Raw genomic sequence first — 25,488 nt, 5'->3', positions numbered from 1 at the left:
GAATTGAACCCAGGGCTTCATGTATATGAGGCAAGCACTCTTTGCCACTAGGCCATATCCCCAGCCCTGTCCCTTAGCTTTTTGGCTCAAGGCTAGTACTCTACCATTTGAGCCACAGCTTTTCAGCTTTTTCTGGGAAGTTGGAGATAAGACTTTCCTGCCCAGGCTGGCTTTGAACCATGATCCTCAGATCTCAGCATCCTGAGTAGCTAGGATTCCAGGCATGAGTCATCAGTGTGCAGAATTATTTTTTTATGAGTTCAAGGAGCACAGGATGGAAGGAAGGGAGGGAGGGAGATGGAAGAAGGAGGGAAAGAAAAAAAAGAAAGAAAGGGAAAGGAAGTAGAAACTAGACAATTAAAATGTTATAGTGAACTCAAATATGCCCAAGGATCATAGAAGTCTGGCAGTAAACATACCATAAACTACATTTTCAAATATCACACCAAAAAAAAAAAAAAAAACCAAACCCGAGAAAGTGGTGACAGAAAGGAATGTTTTACATTCTAATCTCCTCTAAGTTTTACAAAGAAAGGATTTTTTTCACTAACTTTCACAAAGTTGATACATTTATATTACATAATAGTTGGGTTATTTTTTTTCATTTTCAGATAGTTAGTTTCACTTCACAAAACGAACAAACTGAAATTCAGAACAGTACCAAATTCTGGATTGCAATGAGTCTGAAAGTCCTCCTTGTTTTCTATATTGTTAAACATTGAAAATAAAAGTATTTGGCTTGGTTAAATCATGGTTAAGAAAAAAAAAACAGTAAGAAAATTCTAAATAATTCAAACGTGGGCAATTAGACCGAGCTGGAGACTTCTTAGACATTCTTAGTCTACACACTGAATTTGGCAGGAGCCCTGAAAGACCAGAAAAAGGCTAGCTTTGGAGAATCACAGAAAAATGCTTTCCTCTAACACAGTTTTCTTTTGTGCATTTTAAAATGCTCAGGAAGGCCAAGCCTGTAATCCCAGCCATATAGGAGGTGGAGAAAGGAGAATCAAGACTTGCTTGGATCAAGATATGGGAGGCTGAGATCTGAGGATCACAATTCAAAGCCATTTGGGCAGGAAAGTCGATTAGACTTTTATTTCTGGTTAAACACCAAAAGGAGGGAAGGGAGCTGTGGCTCAAACAGTAGAGTACTAGCCTTCAGCAAAAAAGAAAAAAAAAAAAAAAAGGAAAGCATCCAGACTCTGAGTTCAAGCTCCAGGACTAGCAAGGACTGGCACCTAAAAGAAAAAGGAAAGAAAGAAAAAAGAACTCTAAGGCCAAAGGGCCAGGAATATGGCTCAAGTGGTAGAGCATCTGCCTAGTAAAGTGCAAAGCCCTAAGTTCAACAATTACTGCCCCCCCCCCCAGAAGGAGAGACAGAGAGGGAAAGAGGGAGAGACAAGGAAGAGGGAGAGACAAGGAAGGAAGGAAGGAAGGAAGGAAGGAAGGAAGGAAGGAAGGAAGGAAGGAAGGAAGGAAGGAAGGAAGGAAGGAAGGAAAATCCTCAAGAAATGTTCATAAGCTGGGTGCTGCTGTCTCATGTCTGTACTCCTAGATATGCAGGAAGTTGAGATTTGAGGAATGCAGTTCAAAGCCAGCCAGACAGGAAGGTCTGTGAGACTCTTATTTCCAATTAACCACCAGAAAACAGGGAGTGGCACTGTGCCTCAAGTGGTACAGTGTGGGGTAGCCTTGAGCTGAAGAGCTCAGGGACAGTACCCAGGTCCTGAGTTCAAGCCCTACAACTACTTTAAAAACAAAAACAAGTTCATGAATTATATCCATGAACTAGGCATAACTCAAAATTGAGTTTTCCAAATCACAGATTTAGACTAAGATTAAGTTTCTGCCCAACATGTCATGTAACAGTTTGGCAAAAATCAGTCTTCTAAGGAGCTCTGCTTTTCTCTTCTTTGCTTTCATGAAAAGCACTATTTGACAGTCCAGTTGTAATTATTGGTCACTCCAGGAAACACACACACACACACACAACAACAACAACAGTTTACTTAAAAGGACTTGTCCCCTTGTGGGGAGGAGGGAGAAGAATGTTAAAATCTTCCCTTTTGTTTTAGCAGTGTAACCTGGGCATTCAGAGGAAATACTTCTGCTCCACTCACTCTTCTGCATACTGTCTTTGTGGACAGTGGGTGATTTGTATCAACCAAAGGGTAATGAAATCCTGTGCTCTGGAGCCTCCATCCACCTGGGCTCTGATCAGCCACGCGCCCTCCTCAAATAAAAATCATCCCCAGACCTTGGCTGTCCTTTCCAAGCCCGGTTTGGGAGGGGTGGGAGGATGGCTGGCAGAACTGTCCTGTGCAGGGAGGCACCAGAGACAAGTGTGCTTGGAAATGAGGCCCAGTGGCTTCCCCCCAGGGGTTCAGCTTCCCCACAGGCTGCAGGGAGAGCTCCTGCGGGTCCCAGGGTTTTGAATCACGTCATAGGATCTGTGGTTGAGCAAGATGAAAGGGCTGCAGCAGAGCCCGCTGGCACTGGGAAGGCTTTCAACCCCAGTGCACAGCCCAGCTTGCCAGATTCAGCCACTCAACTCCAAGCCCGGGAAGGCCACCAGCCTGGCCTGCGGGCTGAAGAGAGAAAGAAAACAACGTGGTCCACATTTAACAAAGAAATGTGCGCACTGGAAGGCGGGCGGGGAGCTCCCTGCTTGCTTGCAAGCGAACTTTCCTGATCTCCCTGCCGGTATGTGAGCTCAGCCGTGGCCTTTGATGTCTAACAACTGATCGCCGATCAGATTACAGGCATTTCATCTTCCCAGCTCGTCTGCCTTTGATCTGCATGGTTAATTTCGTTTTCCTGGATTGGAAGTTTTAGTCTGAGCTTGTGCTGACACACATTTTGGGGGGTGGTAGGGTGGGGGGGGACAGGGAGTGTAGGTAAGAAGCCTTTGGCATAGGAGTGTTGCCAAGAAGAAACGCAAGCTGCCCAAAAGGGGGTGAGTACTCTGAAAATATTTCTAAAACAGAGCTTTAGATTTTTCTGGTAGCTTTCACTGCCTTTTTTTTTTCTTCCCTCTTGCCATGTGTTCAAAGAGAAAGAGGCTTTTTAATCCATGAGGAAGAAAACGTATTTCTGTAGTGCAGAATCTTCCAAGATGTGGTGTGCCTCTTGCAGTCTTTCTTTGGTTGTTTGTACATGGGAGTTGGTGATCTGTCATGCAAATTTTATTCGGGAAAGAGTTGTTCAGACCGTGCTAAGTTTAGCTTTCAAGCAGGGCAGTCTTTCCCTGCAGTGTGTACTCTGAGATTGTTTTGAGTAAACAGACGGGGGCTTTGCTTCTTTAAATAAATACACACACTCATTCCTTCCTTCCTTATATAAAAATACAAAATGCATCACTGGCATTGCGATCTCTTTAGTTTGTTTATTCTTTCACCTTCAAGGTATAAACCAATCAAAGACATTTCCTGATGTGGTTTGTGTCCTCCAGAGAATCTACAGGGGGGAGATGAACATGACTTTTATGTGAAAAACTGGAGAATTTGAAAACATTGAGGGGAAAGTTGTACTAGGTTTGGCTTTAAAAAAAAATCCTCTAACTATTTTCTGTAAACTTTGGAAGTAGTACAAACCTTATTTAGAGAAACAAGTTTCCTATTCCAAAATGAACATTTACTTGAAATTTATAGTGACAGCTGTTCTAAGTTGCAATTTGCCAACTGTGTATGAAACAATCTGGGTAACCAACAGTTATTATGTTACAAAAAATATTTTAGTCATATTCTCACTGTCATGTCCTAAAAAGCCAAATTATAATGCTGCATTGAACTCAAAAGTTCAGTTACTTCTTTGTGAATTTAATATAGAGACAGCTAGAGAGTAAAACCTTTACATTGAAATGCAAGAACTGTGACAGTTGAGAACTTCAAGTTCACATTGGCTTGTTTAAATATTCCAATCTAAGTTTATTTGGGCAAAATGTTTAATTACCATGACAAGCGACTAATGCTAGCTGAACCACAAAGAAACTATTTGGGATAAGACCAAGTTTTCCTCAACTCTGAAATTCTGATGAAACAGGAAAAAAAATTCTATTGTCTCATTTCAGAAGTAATTGATTTTTCTCAGCCAATTAGTTACATCACATTCTAAACTTCCCTCCAACATATGAAGGGAGTAATTAGCATTATCTGCTTAATTTCAAAACTTGGATAGTTGGTAAGTGGAGATTACATACAATTATACAGAGCCCATATTTTGAAAGTGTGAGAATTTGTTTTGCAAATGTATATTTTATTATATACAGTAGTTGTACAAAAGAGTTTCAATTCAACAACAGTTTATGAGTACAATGCATCTTGACCATTGTCTTTCATCATTCTCCCCCACTCCCAACCCACCCAAAGTATAAGAATGTAATCACAAAGATTTGCTTCTTCTACTAATAATGCAAACCACCAGGCTCATATATCTGACTTAAAAAGAATTGCCCCAAAATTCTTCTGTAAGTTAAAAAAAAAAAAAGGAATTAATGTTCACATTCAGAGAAGAGATATTAGCAGCTTTTGGAATTTGCTCATTTAGTTTAGATTTGGGGTTTTTAATTTTTTTATATGACTGTTTATTCTGCTACCAGGTTCATTTTAACAAACATACTTCTCCACAGCACAAAACAAAGAAGAGAATTAGCAATTATCTGATTAATGTAGGCTTTGTAGGAAACTAGCTTGGACAAGTCAAGTCCTTGAAAATCCACTCCAGTGACTGAATTAATTGAGTTAATTGTTTACTCCTTATGCCTTTGTGGGGAGAGGCAAGGGAATGCTTTTGGGGTTTTAAAGGAAGCTGACTATTGCTAAAGGAGCTGGGACTGTCTCAAAGGACATTTCTTAATTAGCTGTCACAAGATGACCTTGATGGTGATTTCAGAGATAACAGCCATAATACTTCTAGTGAACAAAAGCATTATGTTACTTTTTTTTCAAAGCACTTCTCCTATCTACGGCTTCAATGGCAACTTTTGTTACTGCAGAGGGAGCAAGGCTTCCGAAAGACTCTTATTTCTAGTCCTGATTCTGTCACTGATCAGCTATGTGACCTTAAGAGAGACACTCCACTACTCAGTTTTCCCCTGTGAGAAGCAAGGGGGTGGGTCAGATAGCTTTCACGAAGTAAGTACCAGTGGAATTTTTATAGCCATTGTACAGATGAGGAAATGAAGCCAATGGAAAAGTAGCTCGGCTCTGTGAGCTAAGGTCATATGGCCCATTTTCTGAGTGCTCCTAAAGTGTTATTTCAACCTGCCATTACAGCATCTATGGTTAATTTTCCAACTTATCAGTTGGGAAACTGCCAGGCACTGGTGGCTCATGCCTGTGATCCTACCTACTCAGGAAGCCAAGATCTGAGGATCATAGTTCAAAGCCAGATGAACCTCCAAGATTCTTCATTCCCAATTAACTGCTAAAAAGCCAGAAGTGGAGCTGTGGCTCAAGTGGTAGAATACCAGTCTTGAGTGATAAAAAGAAAAGCTGGGTGCTGGTGGCTCAGGCCTGTAATCCTAGCTACTCAAGAGGCTGAGATCAGAGAATTTGTGGGTCAAAGCTACCATTGGCTGGAAAGTCTATGAGATTCTTATCTCCAATTAGCCATCTAAAAACCAGAGTTGAGCTATGTCTCAAAGTGATAGAGCATTAGCCTTGAGCAAAAAAGCTCAGGCCCTGAGTTCAAGCCCCATGACCAACAACAAAAAAGAAAAAAAAAAAAGGAAAAGCTAAAGGAGTACACACGCCCTGTCTTCAAGCCCCCATACTTACACACACACACACACACACACACACACACACACACACACACACACACCCCACAAGTTGGAGAACTGATTAGAGAACCACGTTGGGTCAAGAGGTATTTTGGATCCAAGTCTCTTCTCTTTTTCCTAGGATCGATGTATCAGTGGATTGGCTTTGTCTGATGTGTTCCAAACAGGCCCTCTGCTTTTGTGTTTCTAAACGATCTCAACAGAATGACCACTACACATAATATATTATAGCACTAAAATAATCACATAAAAAGTTAATTGTATCACCAGGTTCTGGTGGCTCATACCTGTAATCCTAGCTACTCAAGAGGCTAAGATCTGAGGATTGTGGTTCAAAGCTAGCCTGGGCAAGTCATTGAGGCTCTTATCTCCAATTAACCACCCAGAGAGCTGGAAGTGGAACTGTGGCTCTAGTTGTAGAGTGCTAGTTTTGGAAAAAAAAAAAAAAAAAAAGCTCAGGGACAGTACCTAGTCCCCAAGTTTAAGTACAGAACTAGCCCCCTACCCCACCCAAAGGGGGGGAAAAAACTGTATTAATGTCACATTAAATTATGTGTGTATGTGAGTTGTCATGATAGAAGAGCATATCTTTGTGTAGTTTTTGAAAGTAGATATTTTCTTAGGAGATGTCATGGGAAGTTTAATAGTCAATTATATTATTTCTCAAGGGAGATTTGCGGTGGAATTTTGGTGAATTTAGTTTGCAAAATTCAGTATACATGATATATTTCCAATCATGCTTAATTATATGAAGAATGCTGAATATATCTGCAGTAATTCTGTTAGTTTTTCTTTCTTTGCTGGAAAAAATATATTGGTTGTGAAAAAAAATTAATTTCACTACTGGTTAGTTTTGACACCTCTATAACTGCTTTCAGGGCAAAATAGCTGCCCTTGGCACTATGCATTGTGACCTTTACAAAGGCTTTTATAAATCCTTATGTTCACTGATATTTATTAACTTAACAGTTATAAACTAATTTAATATTATATATTGAATCCTATGGGCCAGGCCCACTAACTACATATTTTTAAATGCTCTCTTATTTAAACTCACAGCTAGTGAATTGTCATTTTACACATGAAGAAACTGAGTCCCAGAATAAAATGGGAGAAAATCAGTGGGCTAGTTAGATGGCAGCTCTATGATCCATGTATCTGATTTCAAAACCTACATTCTAGTCAAATTCAAGTGGCTCATCCCTTTAATCCTAGCTACCTATGGGACTGAACTCTGAGGATCCCAGTTTGAAGCCAGCCCAGGCAGATGAATTCCAAAGACCTATCTCCAATTAACCAGTAAGAAACTAAAAGTGGAGGTATGACTCAAATGATACAGCTCCAGCCTTAAGCAAAATGAGATTGTGAACAACTGAGTTCAAGCTCCAGTACCATCACTAAGTGAATGAATGATTGAATGAATGAATGTATCCCCTTCTATAGCAGCAATTCTGAAGCTGCCCAGTCAGCCTATTCCTTCTGCTGTCTGTGTGGACAACTCTATCACAGTTTGTGTAAGGAAGAGGAGAGTGGATGGTACTCTCCCTTGGTAAATTCTAAGCCAAGTCTGCCTAATGGGTACACATTCTTCAGTGAGACACTGTGAACTCACAGAGAGTCCAGGATGAAGGCTACAACTTGTAATCGTTTTGTTCTACAAATGTCATGACCTTGACATGAGGTGGATTGAGCAGGCCGCCTGTTAAATACCTTGGTTTATAGACTCGAGGTAGGTGAAGATTACATCAGAAATCAAGGAGTATAGATCTTGATCCTGGCTGTATTATTAACTTGCTGTGTAACCTTGTGCCTGTCATGCAGCCTGGGGCCTCAAAGTCCTTCACAGCCCTTCACTGATGGTCTGTAATTGGTGGCAGTGGGTGGTGGGAATAATTTAATTGGGCCTTGTGGTCCCCTCTCTTATTACTTTTGTAAATTGTCTTTAGCAAACTTTATGACCCTTTGAGAGTCCGACTCTAAAGTGAATTCATTCAAGAAATGTAAACTGGATGTTGGTGGCTCATGCCTCTAATCCTAGCTACTCAGGAGGCTGAGGATCAAGGTTTGAAGCCAGCCCTGGCAGAAAAGTCTGTGAGATCCTTATCTCTAATTAACCAGCCAAAGGCCAGAAGTGGGAATATAACTGAAATGATAGAGCATTAGCCTTGGGCAAAATAGCTAGGAGACAGTGCCTAGATCCTGAGTTTAAGCCCTAGTAATGGTACCTCCACTGGAAAGAAAGAAAGAAAGAAACAAACAAACAATGAAAGAAACAAAGAAAGAACAGAAATTTGTGCTGAGTACACTGTAAGTAAACCAATTATGGACTTTATACTAATATGATGCAATTCCATAGTTTTCATGAAACTTACCTTTTATTCCACTTTCCCAAAGAATAATGATATAAAGTAGAAATTTCTAGAAGATAGAAAATTTTCTTCTTTAGTGAGTTCAGTGAAACAGTTTATCACTGAAACTATTCTTTATTTTTTATCAAAATAATTTGTTATTTCATTCATTCAAATATTAGGGGGAATACCCTAAAAATTTTTCTAAAACAGTCCAACATTTTATATTCTTTCAGATATTATTAAAAACTAGCTTCAGAAAATGTAATCATATAAATAAACACTTCTAGCTTGTGCATTTGGCTCATATTATGTGGCTCAAGTGGTAGAGTGCCAGCCTTGAGTAGAGCAAGGCCCTGAGTTCAAGCCACAATACCTTCACAAAAAAGAAAAAGAAAAACAAATCCTCGTAGTACAGCCTTTTGGTATTCTACTTAACTTCTCTAATGATAGGCAGTGTTTCAAAGGGAGCAAATCTTTCCCAGCTGTAACTCAGGATGCTTACATCAGGGTCGTGCTAATGAACTTGCTTGTAACTCCCTTTCATTTTCTAGATGGTTTTCATGGAGACACTGTCCTCAGCATATAAACACTTAAGGTGAGGGAGAGTAGGCAATATTTATGTAACTTAAAGGGCCTCTTCTCTGAAGAATAAGACTCATCTAACAGCTAGAATGCAAAGAGGGTTTCATTACTCCCCACCCCCACTTTCAATTGTCATTTCAGTTGTCATTTATTGACTGTTAGTAAGCATTTTATACCCCTCTAAAAGCAACATACTAATGGCCCCCGCCCAGTAGCCCTAGCTACTCAGGCGGCTGAGATCTGAGGATCACAACTCATATTCAGCCCAAGTAGAAAAGTCTGTGGGACTCTTATCTCCAATTAGTCACCAAAAGAGCTGAAAGTAGAGCTTTGAGCCAAGTGGCAGAGGGCCAGCCTTGAGTGGAAAAAGCTGAGTCAATGCTGGGGCCCTGAGTTCAAGCCCTAGAACCAGCACAAGACAAAAGAAGAAAAAAAACCAGCCATGTGCTACTATTGAGCATGGCACTATTTACTAAGCACTTACTATGTGCCAAGTATTAGCCCAAGTGCCACCAATGAAGCAACTCATTTTACACATGGAGACTAGGAGGTGTGGAAAATCAAGGTTATCCAACTAGGGAATATGCCATGTTGGTACCAGATTTTTGATGCCAGAACTCATGCATGTCACAGTAGGGCCTCTCTCCACAGCGAGCTCAAGACAGCTGGCAAGGGCAAGTCCACACACAGTGGTTCCGGAAGTCAGGACTAAACGTAGCACTGTTGTCTCTAAGTACAAAAGAAGGCCAGAGAAGATAGGAATGCTTGGTGAGTTCAGAGAAGGTAGTGGTCAGATTAAAGTCCAATAGGAAGCATTTATTGAATATATATTTGATACATTGAGACTATTAGAAATGCAAGCTGCAACTAAAGATGTCCATTTTCAGTTGGGTGCCAGTGCCTCACACCTGTCATTCTAGCAAGTCAAGAGGCTGAGATCAGAGAATCAGAGTTCAAAACCAGCATGGGAAGGAAGATTCGTGAGATTCTTATCGCCAGTGAACTATCAAAAAGCTGGAAATGGAGCTGTGGCTTAAGGGGTACAGCTCCATCCTAGAGTGAAAAAGCCCCCCTCCGCCCCCACCATATGCCTAAGCCCTGGATTCAGTGTTCAGTACTGGTGTATGGATACACACACACACACACACACACACACACACACACACACGAAAGAAGGAAAGAAGAAAAGAAAAAGATGCTCATTTTCTCAGAAGAAAGCTTAATCCACAGGTATTCTTGACAGAAGGCTAAATTATTACAAACCTTGAAAGAGAAGAATGGTAGCTCAGAGTTAAGGGGAACATTTGTGAGAGTCAAAGCTTTTGAGGGGATCCTGAAATAGGAGACTGGAGTAAGAGGTAAGTGCAAAGGAAGCTTCAAGAACCAAAGAACAGCAACTTCAGGGTACATATGAGGCTAGGCAAGCAGACTAGGTTGGTCAACAGATAAAGCATGATGTGTAAGGGAGAGGAAGAAAAGGCTGAAAGTAAGGCTGGAGCCCAAATGTGGAAATCTCTGAATGTGAATCCAAGGAATATGGTAGCCATTCGTCCAGGCGGTGTGTGTGGGGGTGGGGTAGGGGGAGTGGGGGGAGCTTCCTGGAACTCTAATCACCAGACAGTGGCAGCTATGAAAGGAAGGTGACAGGATGGAGAGCTGTGGTAAGGTTATTGGGCAGGGAAGGGAAGGGAACCTTTTATTGTGATGGAAGGGTAGGTATCAAGAGGAAAAGAAGAAAGCAAGTAAATGCCTGAGAGCTTGCACAGGAAGAGGCAATCATTGCATTTATTAAGGATGAACTGGTCGGGCACCAGCAGCTCACACCTGTAATCCTAGCTACTCAGGAAGCTGAGATCTGAAGAATGAGGGTTCAGAACCCACCTGGGCAGGAAAGTCCATGAGACTCTTTTCTCCAACCAGCAAAAAGCCAGAGTGGAGGTATGACTCAAGTGGTAGAGCACCAGCCTTAGTGAAAAAGCTAAGGCATAGTACCCAGGCTCTGAGTTCATGCCCCAAGACTGACACACACAAAAAGTAAGTCTTTAGAGGTTCAAGGTCTAGTTGGGAAAATAAACACAATTAAAGGATCAGTTAGGGGGCTGGGGATATGGCCTAGTGGCAAGAGTGCTTGCCTCGCATACATGAGGCCCTGGGTTCAATTCCCCAGCACCACATATACAGAAAACGGCCAGAAGTGGTGCTGTGGCTCAAGTGGCAGAGTGCTAGCCTTGAGCAAAAAAGAAGCCAGGGACAGTGCTCAGGCCCTGAGTCCAAGCCCCAGGACTGGCAAAAAAAAAAAAAAAAAAAAGGATCAGTTAGGCCTCATGTGGGATGAGCAAGTTTATAATGTGTACTGTGTGTGTCAGGAGTATTATGCCATGGACAGATAGGACAGAGAAACATACTTTTGTATGTGTGCCTGTACTAGGGCTTACACTCAAGACCTGGGAGCTGTTCTTTAGCTTTTTTCACTCAAGGCTGGTGTCACTTGAACCACAGCTCTACTTCTGGCCTTTTGATGAATAATTGCAAATTAAAGTCTCACAGACTTTCCTGCCCTATCTGGTTTCAAACCATGATCATCAGGTCTCAGCCTCCTGAAGAGACAGGATTATAGGTATAATCCACCAGCACCTGCAAGACACTCTACCCTTGAGAGCCAAACAACATCCTGCATGTCATTTGTAAATCATTACTCTCACAAATCATATTCTGAATCATTTAGATTTCAAATATACAATTTCGTGATGCTTAGGAATAATAATATTGTGAAGGGTTTCTTCATAGCTACTTTGAACAAGCACTACATTGTTTGAGATTGGGAGGCAACTAAGGACTACAACTTATCCGTTCATTTGGTCACTCAACAAGTGTTTATTGAGGGACTATAATGGGCCTTGGGATATAGGAAAGCAGCTCAGGCCTGTGCAAAGAGAAGTGTAGTGAATTAGGAAGGTGAAACCAGTCCATGAGAAATTCCCATGTCCTTTCCCCCCCCCCCCCCCATTCTCGGGGCTTTAACTCAGGGCCTGAGCACTGTCCCTGGCTTCTTTTTGCCCAAGGCTAGCACTCTACCACTTGAGCCACTGCGCCACTACCGGCTTTTTCTATATATGTGGTGCTGAGGAATCAAACCCGGGGCTTCAAGCACCCTACCGCTAAACCACATTTCCAGCCCCGGTCCTGGGCATAGTAAAGAGGTGGACATCCCTTTGCCTGGCAAGAGGATGCACTTCTGCTCATCATGAGTGATTGTCCAGTGAGCCAGCCCTGGGGCAGTCATTACCTGTTGAAAAGTATGCAGCCTAACAATCAGTGATCATCACTACAGTCAGCGGGGTTACCATGACCTTGACCTTCCACAGCTGGGATGGAAAGCAAGGCTCCCTTCCTTCTCCCTTAATTCAACTGAGAGCTCTTGGGAGGGTCTTCTTGGCTTTCCCATCCCCAACACACTGTCAATCCATTTTTACGCACCCCAGGGCGGTGCCCACAGCCCCTACCCAGCAGAGCTTTTGGCGCCACCGAGAGGGCGTGGCTGGAGAGGGATGCGGCTGATTGGCAGGAGGGACTCGTAGGGGGTGGTGCCGCTCTGGGCGGGGCTTAGATTGGGGGCGTGGCTGGAGAGGGTCGCGGCTGACTGGCAGGAGGAACTCCTAGAGGGTGGCTCCGCCTGTGGGCGTGGCGAGGAGGGGCGTTGGGTGGAGCGGCCGCGGTTGCCAAGCTACTCGGAGAGCCGGAGCCCGCTGCTCCGGAGGTGCTCGGCGCGCGCACGCCGGCGGGAGCTGCATCCTGAGCCCTGATCCCTGCACCCGGTACCCTGAACGGCGCGTCGCTGGTCCTCACACTCCAGTCGGAGCACGCAGGGCCGGCCAGGGAGATATGGACTAGTTGATGAAGAAGGTAGGTGCCCCTTTGCTTCCGGGGGATCACTCCCCCTCAAAAGAGGCAGCAGATGCCTGAGGGAGAGCGCTCAGAGAGGGAGCTGCACACGTGCAGGGCAGGAACAGGTGAGCCAGTGAAGGGCCCCCCGGGATGGGGGTGACAGCCAGGGACAGCAGGGAGGGGGCACTGGGCATACAGAGCTCTAACCCCAGTAGCTGAAAGACCAGAGCATGTGGATCCCCCCCCCCCCCCCGCAACCAGTGTTGCTGGCAGAAGGGTTTGACAGAGCATATACTCTTATCTAGGGATCGTGTAAAGAGAAAATCTGTGTGTCAGGCAAACATTTGTGGATATCTAATTATAAGTATGGAAATACCTGCTTACTATGGTGGGGAGACATTCCTCTCCTTCGCCAGTGCCCCAAATTGACATACCCTGAAATACTGGTCTTTGGAGCATGCATGCATCTGCAGGCCCTGCTCTAGCATTGAAGCCCGGGCCCTGGTGTTAGTGTGAGTGTGTGTGTGTGTGTGTGTGTGTGTGTGTGAATAATGATGAGAACTATCTGTACGAATCGTATTCTGACCATGCAGAAAGAAAAGACAGAAAAGCCCACAGCATTTGTTACAAGCATTAATCACTTAGAACATGCGATAACTTAATAATTTAGTATTTTTTATTTTTACTGTAAGTAGTGGAACAAAGGGGTTTCAATTGTTGTTCTGTGCCCATATTGGGGCTTGAACTCAGGGCTTAGGTACTGTCCCTTAATTTTTCTGCTCAAGGCTGGTGCTCGACCACTTGAGCAACACCTCCACTTTCAACTTTTGGCTGGTTAATTGGAAATGAGAACCTTCCCTACTGGAGCTGTCTTCGAACTGTGATCCTCAGATGTCAGCCTCCTGAATAGCTAGGATTTACAGGCATGAGCCACCAGCTCCTGCCTAACAAAACAATGCATCTTACAGTAACTTAAGAGAAAAAGAATTTTAGTCAATATATTCTTGGAGACCGGTTTTGGTGGAATAAAAATCCTGTGATCCCTTTTGATAGTGATAAGAGAAAATTGTCAGAATTACCTACATCAGTGTAAAAAATAAAAGGTCCCTTTTGTACGAGGATTTTGTTTGCAAACTAAATAATTCTCAATATGCCTTTAAGTGAAACATTTAACTCAATGTCTTTATAAGGGTGTAGTGTTTATTCCAATGACAGGCTCTTTGATTACAATACAATTTTTCTATATAAACAGGAAACAGATATTGTTGAACATGACTTATGTAAACAGAATTTACTTCAATGTTGTTATTTTACCAGTAAATACTTACATGCAAAAAAGAGGATTATATTGCCTTAGTTCAGGATTTATTTCAAATATTTTCTGTGGACAGATTTCTCCCTAGGCACTTTCTCTATTGATGTTTTCATGTAGTTTAAAAATATATCTTTTACTTCAAGCACTTGTTATTGAATTTAGAGATATGTACCCAGCCAGGTGCCTGTAATAATAGCTATTCAGGAAAATGAGATCTAAGAATTGAAGTTCAAAGTCAGCCTCGGCAGAAAAGTCCTTGAGATTCTTATTTCCAATTAAGCCACAGAAAGCTGGAAGTAGAGCTATAACTCAAGTGGTAAGAGCATCAGCCTTAGGGATATAAAAGCTAAGGAATGGGGCTCAGGCCCTGAGTTCAAACTCCAGTACTGGCACAATTCCCCTCCCTCCTCAAAAAGCATGTACCCAGAAAGGTAAGAATTGGGTATTAGTGTGGAAGGATAATTTCTGACATATTCAGAGGTACAGATAACTATAAAAACATCTTTTTTTGCATATCTATTAAGTTGTCCTGAAAGTAACATTAAACATAGGAATGCACTGTGAAAACAAATGCTTTGACCTCAATACCATTTATCACCGGGGTTATCATTTTAATCAATGAAAATGTCTACGTAAAGTCTTATTGACTGTTGAAAAATGTCTTTCATGCTAGGTGTTTAGTCTGAGATGTTACCTCAATATACTGTGAGAGTTATTTGTTTCCTTGAACTTCTAATAGCTGAGTCCAAGCGAGAGTCTGAGCCTGAGAATTAAGAATACTGACAACTCTAGAGCTCTAGCAATAGAGCTCTAGCAAGTACTGTATAAAAAACGGCTCCTGTGCACATTTGAATAAAGGGGCATTATTTAGTTAGCTATAAAAGAAGGTTTTTATTTCAATACTGGGGCCTGAACTCACACTCTTCCATAGCTTTTTCACTCAAAGTTGGTGCTCTACCACTCGAGCCACATGTCTATTTCAGCTTTTTGCTAGTTAACTGGAGATAACAGTCTCAAGCAAGGACTTTTCTTCCAGGGCTGGTTTGGATCCTCAATCCTCAGATCTCAGATTCCGGAGTAGCTAGGTATACAGGCATAAACCACCAGGGCCTAATAAGATGTTTTTCAAAAGGCAGAAACTTAATTTGGATGACTAATGAATGAAACAATTCTGAGGATACACACACACACACGCACACACACACATACACACACACACAGAATGTGTGTGCATATATATATGTATATATGAATGGAAAATCTAGTTAAGCAATGTTGCATGCTCTCCCTGATATATTAATTTTCTGTGATGGCTGTTATTGGAATTCAGAGCATATTGAAGATGTTTTGAACTCAGAAAGAAAATTATATTCTCATTTTTCATTTATTTAAATCTCTGAACCCATGCTTAGTTTAGCTCATTTTCCCTGGACCAGTTCTTCCCTTGAAATGGCCAGTACAGGGCATGTGCCAGTGGCTCATGCCTATAAGCCTGGCTACAGGAGGTTAGGATCTGAGGATAATGGTTTAAAAGCAGCTCAGGCAGGAAAGTCCATGAGATTCTTAGCTTCAATTAACGACCAAAAACTTGAAGAGGAACTGCGGCTCAAGTAGCAGAGCACCAGCTTTGAGAGGAAAGAGCTAAGGGACAGTGCCCAGGCCCTGAGTTCAAACCCCGGGACTGATCAAATAAACCAACTATCCATATGCCAATGAAAAGTTCTTCACTGCCAGGCATTGGTGGCTCATGCCAGCAATCCTAGTTACTCTTGAGGCTGAGATTTGAGGACAGCTGTTCAAAGCCAGCCCTTGCAGGAAAGTCAATGAGACTCTTGACTCCAATTAACCACCAAAAAGCCTGAAGTGGTAGGAGTGCTAGCTTTGAGCAAAAAAAAAAAAAAAAAAAAAAAAATCTCAGGGACAGCACCAGCCCTGAGCTCAAGCGCCAGGACATGCACCAAGAGGGGGGAAATAAAACCCAAACTGCATCTTTAATGCCCCAAACAGCTAAATCAATTCAGTCTGATGAATTGAAGTTAAAGGGAAGCACTTAGAATTCTAGAAATGGCCAACATGTTTTACTGATGTTGACTTCAGGTTGAATAAGAACATTTACCTTGACGAAATGTACGCTCCAAACAAATGATTGGACAGCGGCCTGGGGGAGCTGAAGGCCACAGAGCAGCCTGGTGCCTTTGTTCCTCAGCCGCCAGCTGTGCAATGATCCTAGACTATAAAGAAAACTGCAGAGTAAAGAGAAACAAGCCACGTGGTGTCTGCAGAATTTCTTCTCATGACTTCCTTCCTTTCCTTTTTAATGCGTGTGTGTAAGGGGGCTTGAACACAGGACCCGAGCACTTGTCCCTTAGCTTTTTCACTCAAGGCTTTAGCATGGTACCAGTTGAGTCATAGCTTCACTTCTGGCTTGTGGTGGATAAATCGAAGACAAGAGTCTCACAGACTTTTCTACCTGGGATGGCTACCCACCTTGATTCTCAGATCTCAGCCTCCTGAGTAGCAAGAATTATAGGCATGAGCCACTGGCTCCCTCGTCATCTGACGAAAATGTTTGCATTGAAATGTAAGGGGTGGGAGGCATGGTTCCCTTGGTAGAGCATCAGTCATTCAGTGAAAGCTTTGCATTATATTCTAGTGTATTCAAACAGCATAGACCTTTCAAACCGAAGTGGGCTTTAGGAGAACAGCCAGCCAGCAACAGTTCTATGAGAAAGAGGAACCTGTGTGACAGAATGGGGTAGGCACTCCTCATTCGGGTCGAATGGGTCACAACATGAGGAGATATTGAAAGAATGAGCCTGCTTATTCTGGAGAAAATGTCAAAGGATATAAAGAGGCACTTTAGACTCTATCCACATTTTCTTCTAAAGTTAAAACTTACACAGCTATGTGGGTTGTTTTTTTTTTGTTTGCTTGTTTGTTTTTGTTTCTTAATGTTTCTTTTTTCCCCAGAACTGGGACTTGAACTCAGGGTCCGACACTTTCACTCCCAGGCTGCTGGCTCTATCATTGGAGCCAGGCTTTCCATCCCTTTATATTTTGTTTTTATTTCTTCTGCCACTACTGGGTCTTGAATTCAGGGCCTGGACATTGTCCTTTAGCTTTAAAAGGGAATTTTATTGTTATTATAAGGATGATGTACAGAGAGGTTACAGTTACATAAGTCAAGTAATGAGTACTTATCTTTTTTGAACAATGTCATCCCTACCCTTGCTCTCTCCTAGTTTTTCCCTCCTATTCCACCCACAAGTTACACAGTTTATTTTCAACATAGAGTTCAGTGAGTACTATTGGTGCATTTGTTCACCCTTTGTCCCTCCATTTCTGTGCCTCCCCTTACACTCCCAAAGACAGATAAATGAACATACAGAACAAAAAGAAAGGAAAACAAACAGCAAAAAAGAAAACAAAAACCTCTTGTTTCATTTCCTGGAGTTCATTTTGATAAATATTATTTTGTATGATTAGATGCGCTTAGGCATTGAGCCTTTCTGTTCCTCTCCTAAGAGAATCCTCCTTTAGTCTCACTGTGTGTGAATGCCCAGAGACCTGTATAACTTAGGTCCTTAAGCTTTTTCACTCAATGCTAGCACTCTACCTCTTGAACCACAGTTCTACTTCAGGCTTTTTGCTGATTAATTAGTAATAAGAGTCTGTCAAATTTGTCTGCACAGACTGGCTTCAAAACATGATACTCAGATCTCAATTTTCTGAGTAGCTAGGATTACAGGTATGAGCCACCAGTGCCCAGATAGGAATTTCACTTTATTTCAGGAAGTTACAGCTCATAACACTCTACTAGCTCAATACTCCTTGGCCAGGGTAAGTACTAGGTTGTCTGATGCTTTGAAGCGAGCATTTGTGCTATGATTTCAAACCCTATTACTGCCTCTTCCCACACCTGGTAACTAAGTACTCGGTGTTGAGTGAATACATAGAGAATTTATGATGCATGCTACTTGGTTATATATTATTATTGTGTTTGTTGATATAGTTCTCTTCCTAGTGGAAAGGGCCAATAAATGCTGCTTGCTACACAGTAGGATACAACCCTAAATCAATGCTGCAGATTGAGAGCTATCAAGAGTGAATTTCATTTGTCTCCACCACTTCATGTATTTGTGGACTTTCACTTTTAGTGTTTCCTCCCTCCCTTCCTTCCTTCCTTTCTCCCTCCCTCCCTTCTTGCCTTCTTTCCTTCATTCCCTCTACTCTCGTAATTTATTTCCTTCCTTCCTTCCTTCCTTCCTTCCTTCCTTCCTCTCTCTCTCTCTCTCTCTCTCTCTCTCTCTCTCTCTCTCTCTCTCTCTCTCTCTCTCTCTCTCTCTCTCTCTCTCTCTTTCTTTTTGTGCTGTTCCTAGGGTTTGAACTCAGAGTCTGGGCCTTGTTCCTGAGCTTTTTTGAACTCAAGGCTACTGCCCGACCACTTGAGTCACAGCTCCAATTCTGGCTTTTTAGTGTTTAATTGAAGATAAGATTTTCCTGCCTGGGCTGGCCTTGAACAGCAATCCTCAGATCTCAGCCTTCTGAGTAGCTAGGATTACAGGCATGAGCAACCAGGACCCGGTGAAAGCTTTTTGTAAAAGCATTGATACGACTCAGCTTTGGAAGTGCTTAGTCCACAGTTCAAACTTTGTACCAGTTCTTGGTCTTCTAGCACTTTCTATAGGCTTCATTGTTGTGAAAGTCTTTTAAGTACAGCCATGCATACATTGGATCACTGGATTCTGTCATAGAATAGAATTGTAACATGGTGGACAAGAGTTGTGCACACTTTCATAGCTCTCATTAGCTGTCAGAAAGAGTTTCTATCAGCTGCCCTCCCATGAAGCTTTATACCTGCTCAGGTCTCTCCCTCCTTATAGCAGTGTTGAGAGCTGGCCCAGGCCAGCTGCCCCTGTAGAGGTGAAATTCTCATTTGTGCCACTACTAAGTGGTGTTCTCAACAAATGGCAACACCAGCAGCAGTACCTGTCACCAATTAAGTCTGTTCTTGGGCCAGGGTGGCTCAGAGGTAGAGTTCTTGTTCAATTTGTGTGAGGTTCTGGGTTTGAGCCCCAGTATCCCACCTCTCACATCCCCCCCCCTCAAATTTTTTTTCTAGTCACTGTGCTCTCCTGATTAATCCTAACTACATCATCCACATGTTTGTTGTTCGTGTTGTTTTGTTTTGTGTGCCAGTAGTAAGGCTTGAACTCAAGGCCTGGGCTCTGTCCTTTAAAGGCTTTTTCAGTGATGGCTGACACTAACACTTAAGTCACAGGTCTACTTCTGGCATTTTGGTACTTAATTAAAGGTAAGAGTCTCCTGGATTTATCTGCTCAGTCTGGCTTTGCATCATGAGCCCCAGATTTCAGCCTTCTGAGGAGCTAGGATTACAAGCATGAGCCACTAGTACCAGTTCCATTTTTATCTCTATTTATTTTATACACCTGCACGAAAATCATGCATCATGGGAAATGCTAAGAAATGCCTCCTTTCATTTGTTGGGTTTTTTTTTGTTGTTATATTCCCCTCAGAATTAGTGTAGTGTTCTTCAAGTATTCTTGTTCAAATTTATTGTTTGATTGTGGTATGTACTAACTTAAGTTACTAAGCTCTTTTTTTCCACTTATGGGGTTAAATGCTTTGGCATTACAGGTTGAAAAATCTGAATCCAAAATCTGAAATGCTTCAAAATTCTGAACCTCTCCAAGCACCCAGATAATATCGGAGGTGGAAAATCCCACACCGTGAAACTTCCTTTCATGCACAGAATTAGTAAAAACACAGTATAAAATTACCTTCAGGCTATGCATAAAAGTAATATACATGAAACATCAAATGAATTTCATATTGAGGTTTGGGGCTCATGCCCAAGATACCTTATTAGGTCTATGCAAATATTTTGAACTGAAAAAATAAATCTGAAATCTGAAGTGCTTCTTGTACCAAGCATTTGAGATAAGGGAGTCTCAGCTTGTAAGAACCTTTTTCCTATGAATTCCATACAAACCACACATTCTAACTTACAGAAACCCATACCTTCTCTTCTTTTTCAAAAATCTAAGACCATGTCAAGAAGGAAGGATGGAGGCATACATATTAAAGAATAGAATTTTCTCCTGGATTTCGTTCTGTTGTCTATGGAAACAATGGATGATGGCTAACTAGTTACTGGTGGGAAAGGGCAGAGAAAGCTGGAATTCACTTGAAATGGGCCACTTATTTAGTATTCATGTTATGATAAATATCAACATTGTCTTTTCTAGCCTGACTGAGGCTTGGCCCTATGGAGCCCCAGGCTCAACAATAATTGTTGTCATCTAGAATAATATTTGGAAGATTTTACTTTAAAAGTAACCATGCCATTCTATGCAGTGGCTCACGCCTATAATCCTAACCACTCAGGTGGCTGAGATTTGAGGATGGAAGTTTGAAGTCAGCCCAGGGAAGACTTTCATCTATGAGACTTTTATCTCCAATTATCCAGCAAAAAAAGCTGGAAGTAGAAGAGGGGTTCCCGTGGCAGAAGCCAACCTAGAGTGAAAATACTGAGGGACAGGGCTCAGGCCCTGAGTTCAAGTCACAGGGCCAATCTATAAACCAAGCGCCAAACATTTTTTTCTCTATCTCTCTGCATGTTAGACAAATCCACCAGATAAGGCCTCATTAAAAAATAAATTAAAAACACCTTATCTCTTGGTCTTATGTATGGTTGTAAAAACAAACAGGGTATTATTCATCTCCATTCCTACATCTTACATCATTCTTGATAAAAAATAAAAGACTAGGTTTATATTTTGCTGAAATGTTGAAGTGGACCCTACGTTGCTCACTTCTTAGTGACTTTTCGGTGTTTTCAAACAAATGCTTAGCCAGGGACTGGTAGCTCATGCCTATAATCCTAGGTGCTTAGAAGACTAAGCTCTGAGGATCATAGTTTGAAACCAGCCTGGACAGGAATGTCTGTGAGACTTTTATCTACAATTAACAAGCTCCCACAAGGAAAAGCTAGGAGTTATGCCTCAAGTGGTAGTGTTTTATCCTTGAGCAAAAACAAAAAACAAAAACCCAGGTCTAGGTCTTGTGTTCCCCCCACCCCCCACCCCCCCACCCCCCGCTTATTTTTCTGCTGATAAACAATCGGCCCTATGCTGCTTTGAAGCCAAGTTCACAACTACCAAACCCTAGCTGTCCTGAGTAAAGAGGAATCTCCATTCTCCAAGAAGAGGTCTGTGGTTTTTTTTGTGCCAGTTCTGGGATTTGAACTTGGGGTCTAGGTGCTGTTCGTGTGTGTGTGTGTGTGTGTGTGTGTGTGTGTGTGTGTGTGTGTGTGTGCTTACAAGACTAGTACTCTACACCTTGAGCCACAGTACCACTTTGGAGAGAAGAGTCTCACAGACTTTCCTGCCTGGGATGACTGAACTTTGATCTTCAGATCTCAGCCTCCTGGATAGCTAGGATTACAGGTGTGAGCCACCATTGCCTGGCAAGCCTAATGTTTTGACTGAACACCTCATAGAGTGCTTCAGGGCAAATAGGACACAGTAGACCTAACACGGGGACCTGGAAGCAGGCCCACCTGTGTGCATCTGGCTCTGCCTCTTATGACAAGTTGGGTGATCTGAGGGTTTCTTGGTCCTCTCAGATTTCTTGGCCTCACTTTGCCCATTTCTAAAATGGAGACAATTGATCTTCTAAATGAGTGGCAAGGATTAAGCAAATCAGCATGCTGCAAACTGTATATAGCTGATAGTGGTTTTCAGTTGTTTTAGTACTTTTTGACTAGCTATTTCTTGATTATCTTGCCTGAACTTTAGAGAGCCTTATACATGGGAAGCTTCTAAGTCATTGATGGGGTGTGCATCATTTCTGGCTGAAGACCAGACCCTGTAAAAGACCAGGGTAGAAAACCAAGGCTGGTGTTCTCTGGGAATTGAGAGCCAGAAGGAGCTATAAGGTGTACATAATGCAGAGTATCAGTTCTCACTTGAAAATTTTAAGATTACATATTGTCTACTGTAGCTTCATTAAAAGTGATTCCTTTCCAAAATAAATAATATTTAGTATCTGTATATATAGGAATTGGTAAACAAAACTGATCAGCACGTGGTTTATGCCTATAATCCTAGCTACTCATAAGGCAGAGGTGTGAGGATTGAAATTCAAACCTAACCTGGGCAGGAAAATCTGAGGAACTCTTAACTCCAATTCATTAGTCAAAATCCAGAAGTGGAGCTCTGGCTCAAGCTGTAGAGTGCCAGCCTCGGATAACAAAGCCAAGAGATGAAGCCTGGGCCCTGAGTTCAAGTCCCGGTACTGACACACACATGCACACAAAAGAAAATGATAAACATTCTATAATAAATTCATTTCATGGTCACTAAAGTTTTGAAAGTGAGTCATCTCTTCCTTCTTGCTTTGATTTAGAACTCCTGAGGGACAAATATACCTGACAAGAGCCATGGCTTTCCAAGTATCCCGACGATATCAGAAAATATTCTTCTCCATTGTACTTTTGCTAGATTGTCTGGTAAGTAAACTTGTCTTTTCTTCCATAGGGGATGGTGAAAATGTATTTATGTAAATACATAAAGACTCTTTTCTCTTGATGGATTTTTTTTTTTAAATCTCATTTTTTTCTTGTGTAGCCTGGCTTGGAACTGCAATCCTCAGTTCTCAGCCTCCTGAGTAGCAAAGATTACAGGTGTGAACCACCAGTGCCTGGCTTAAAAGACTCTTTTCTTTTGAGGATCCTATATTGTGTTTTATATCTTTCAAATTGTACTCAATCAATTATACATTTAATTAATAAGTGAGAGAGTTCTGCTCATCCATAGGGTTGGCGACCAAGTGTTGCCAATTATTTTATGTAAACTGAAGTGAAGTCATATTACTTCTAACATTAGGATAACAACATTATCTTAGGTTTTTAAGGCACATATTTATAGCAACACATACTAGGTGCTAAGTTCTAGTGCATGAATTCTAATTTACACCTGAATTCCTAGCTTATCAGGAGGCTAAAATTTGAGGATCATGGTTCAAAACCAGCCCAGGCAGAAAAGTCTGTGAGACTCTTATCTCCAATTAACAAACAAAAAGCTGGAAATAGATCTGTGGCTTAAGTGGTAGAGCATTAGCCTAGCGCAAAAAACGTTTTAAAAAGTAAAAGAATACTAGACTCTGAGTTCAAGTTCCAGTACTGAAAAGAAAAAAGAGGGAGAGATTGGATCGAGGGAGTGGGGAGGAAGAGAGAGAAGTGGGGAGAGAGAGAGAGAGAGAGAGACTGAGATTATTGGAGTTTGTCCCAAAAAATTTTTTAGTCTTAAACCCACCTTGAATTCTTCCTCCCAGCTGCCCCAAAGAGTTGAAAACAGGGTAATATCCTCATAGGTCTTCCTGCTTGAAGGTGAAGATGGTTTGTAGGGAGTGACTTCTCATTACTGTAAGCATTACACAGAATTTCTGAGGAGTTTGAGCTTTCATTTGGGAAAACACAATGGGCAGCAGCAGTGCCATTCAGGGCACTCCTGGTTAGACTGGCACTGGCTTGACGGTAACATTTTTTTGCAACCATTTTTTTTTTCCCTAGCCTTGCAAAGTGCTTGGTGAAACCGGAGACTGTAGACAGCAGGAATTCCGGGATCGTTCTGGAAATTGTGTCCTCTGCAGACAGTGTGGGCCAGGCATGGAGTTATCTAAGGTACACATTGGTTTTCAGGGGAAAGCTGTATATTTGTGTTGGGAAAATGTGTTCTTTTTTTTTTTTTTAAACTAAAGTTCTTTTCGTTAATTATTACTAAAGTTTTGGATACTACAATGGAATTCCTGATTCCTGATGTCACTTTAGTCAAATATTTATACAATTCCCTTTTCAAAACTTCTGATTCATGCACCTTGTTGAGATAAATAGGTTCTATGAACTAAATATTCAGCAAGATAGCCCTGGTGGCATGACTTAGTGTGTATGGTATTTAACCAAAAGAATAATATACTTATTACCCAGATTAATTAAAAAGAATCAATATGCTACAAAACTTAACAATAAACCATTAGAGATAGAATGTGGTTATGTTACCTTTTTATTAAAATTAAGCCAAGAACAGAGTACGAATGGCTCATGCTTATAATCCTAGCTACTCAAAATACTGAAATATGAGGATTTCAGTTCAAAGCCAGCCAGGCAGGAAAGTGTGAGACTCTAAACTCCACTTAATCACCAAAAAGCCAGAAGTGGAAGTGTGGCTCAAGTGGGAGAGCAGCAGCCTTGAACAGAAAAAGTTAAGGGACAGTGCCCAAGGCCCTGAGCTCAAGCTTTAGTACTAGCACACAAAAATGAAAATTAAAAAAGAAATCTTAAAGGAGCAGAAAAATTAGATGATTGATAGAGACTCTAATGTCAAGTCTTACAAATAACCTACAGTCATCAAGATAGTGTATAATTAGCAAAAGAATAGACAACTAGGTTGCCAGCAGAGAACCGAGAAGTGGGCCCACATAAATAAAGCCAATAGATCTTTGATAAAGGAGCAAACATAATATAATGAGAGCAAGAGGATGGTATTTCCAATAAATAGTATGAAAGACCTAGACATCCACATTCCAATAACTGAGTCTAGACAAAAAACTTTATACCAAGTCAAGTGCCGGTGGCTCAAGCCTATGATCCTAGCTACTCAGGAGGCTGAGATCTAAGGACTGAAGTTCGAAGCCAGCCCAAGTAGGAAAGTCCATGGGACTCTTATCTCCAATGAACCACCCAAAAGCAGGAAGTAGAGCTGTGGCTCAAGAGGTAGAACACTAGCCTTGGGCAAAAGAAGCTCAGGGTCAGTTCCCAATCCCTGAGTTCAAACCCCAGGACTGGCATGCATGCACACCGCCCCCCGCCCACAGACATACACACACACACACACACACACACACACACCCCAAAACAAAAAAGCTTGGAAGCACTTTGTGTATGCAGGCTTACTTACACTTCCATCTGTGGATTTATTACTCTTAATTTTTATTTTCCTTGGAAGGCGTTCAGTTCTGTTTCTCCCCAGGTGTCTAGGGTTACTTCCCCTCTGTGAGGTGGGAGGCAGGAAGGTTGGTTTGCTGGAAGGCACTGGGACAGTGATCTGGGAGGCGTCTCTGCCCTAAAGTTAGTTGCTAGATATGAAGGAATGAACCAAGTCCCGTTCCTCCAATACATACAGCTGCTTCTTTACATTGACGCCCCACCCTATCTTCGCCACTTTCAAAAGATCACTTACTGGAATCTTGCATTAAATGTGCATACTTTGGGTTTGCTGACTTAAAGGATACCCTTCCTCCCTGCCTTCCTTTCTCCTTCCTTCCCTCCCTTCTTCCCTCCTTCCCTCCCTTCCTCCTTCCCTCCCTTCCTCCCTCCCTCCCTTCCTCCCTCCTTCCCTCCCTTCCTCCCTCCCTCCCTTCCTTCCTTCATTCCTTCCTTCCTTCCTTTCTTCCTTCCTCCCTTTCTCCCTTCCCTCATCCCTCCCTTTCTCCCTCCCTTCCCTTTCCTTCTTGTCTTCCTCTCCTCCCTCTCTTTCTTTCCTTCTCTTTCT

General features: G+C 42.0%; 1 protein-coding gene across 2 annotated transcripts in view; it reads left to right on the top strand.

Annotated features, from left to right (window-relative positions):
• The first annotated feature begins 2,502 nt into the window (after positions 1-2,502).
• Positions 2,503-25,488, top strand: part of Tnfrsf19 (TNF receptor superfamily member 19) — a 64,903-nt gene continuing 41,917 nt past the window's right edge. Inside the window, exons 1-3 of one of the 2 annotated variants that reach the window (XM_048341648.1) lie at positions 2,503-2,703; positions 22,346-22,448; positions 23,511-23,621. In XM_048341648.1, coding sequence (XP_048197605.1) covers positions 22,380-22,448; positions 23,511-23,621 — 180 coding nt within the window. In that variant the 5' untranslated portion in view covers positions 2,503-2,703; positions 22,346-22,379. Of the gene's footprint in view, positions 2,704-2,885; positions 2,957-22,345; positions 22,449-23,510; positions 23,622-25,488 lie in introns of those variants that run through there. The other variant, XM_048341649.1, reaches the window with a different exon arrangement.

This window comes from Perognathus longimembris, chromosome 3 (assembly GCF_023159225.1).
Source record: "Perognathus longimembris pacificus isolate PPM17 chromosome 3, ASM2315922v1, whole genome shotgun sequence".
NCBI classification, from domain to species: Eukaryota; Metazoa; Chordata; class Mammalia; order Rodentia; family Heteromyidae; genus Perognathus; species Perognathus longimembris.
This window is presented reverse-complemented; position numbering and strand designations above follow the sequence as displayed.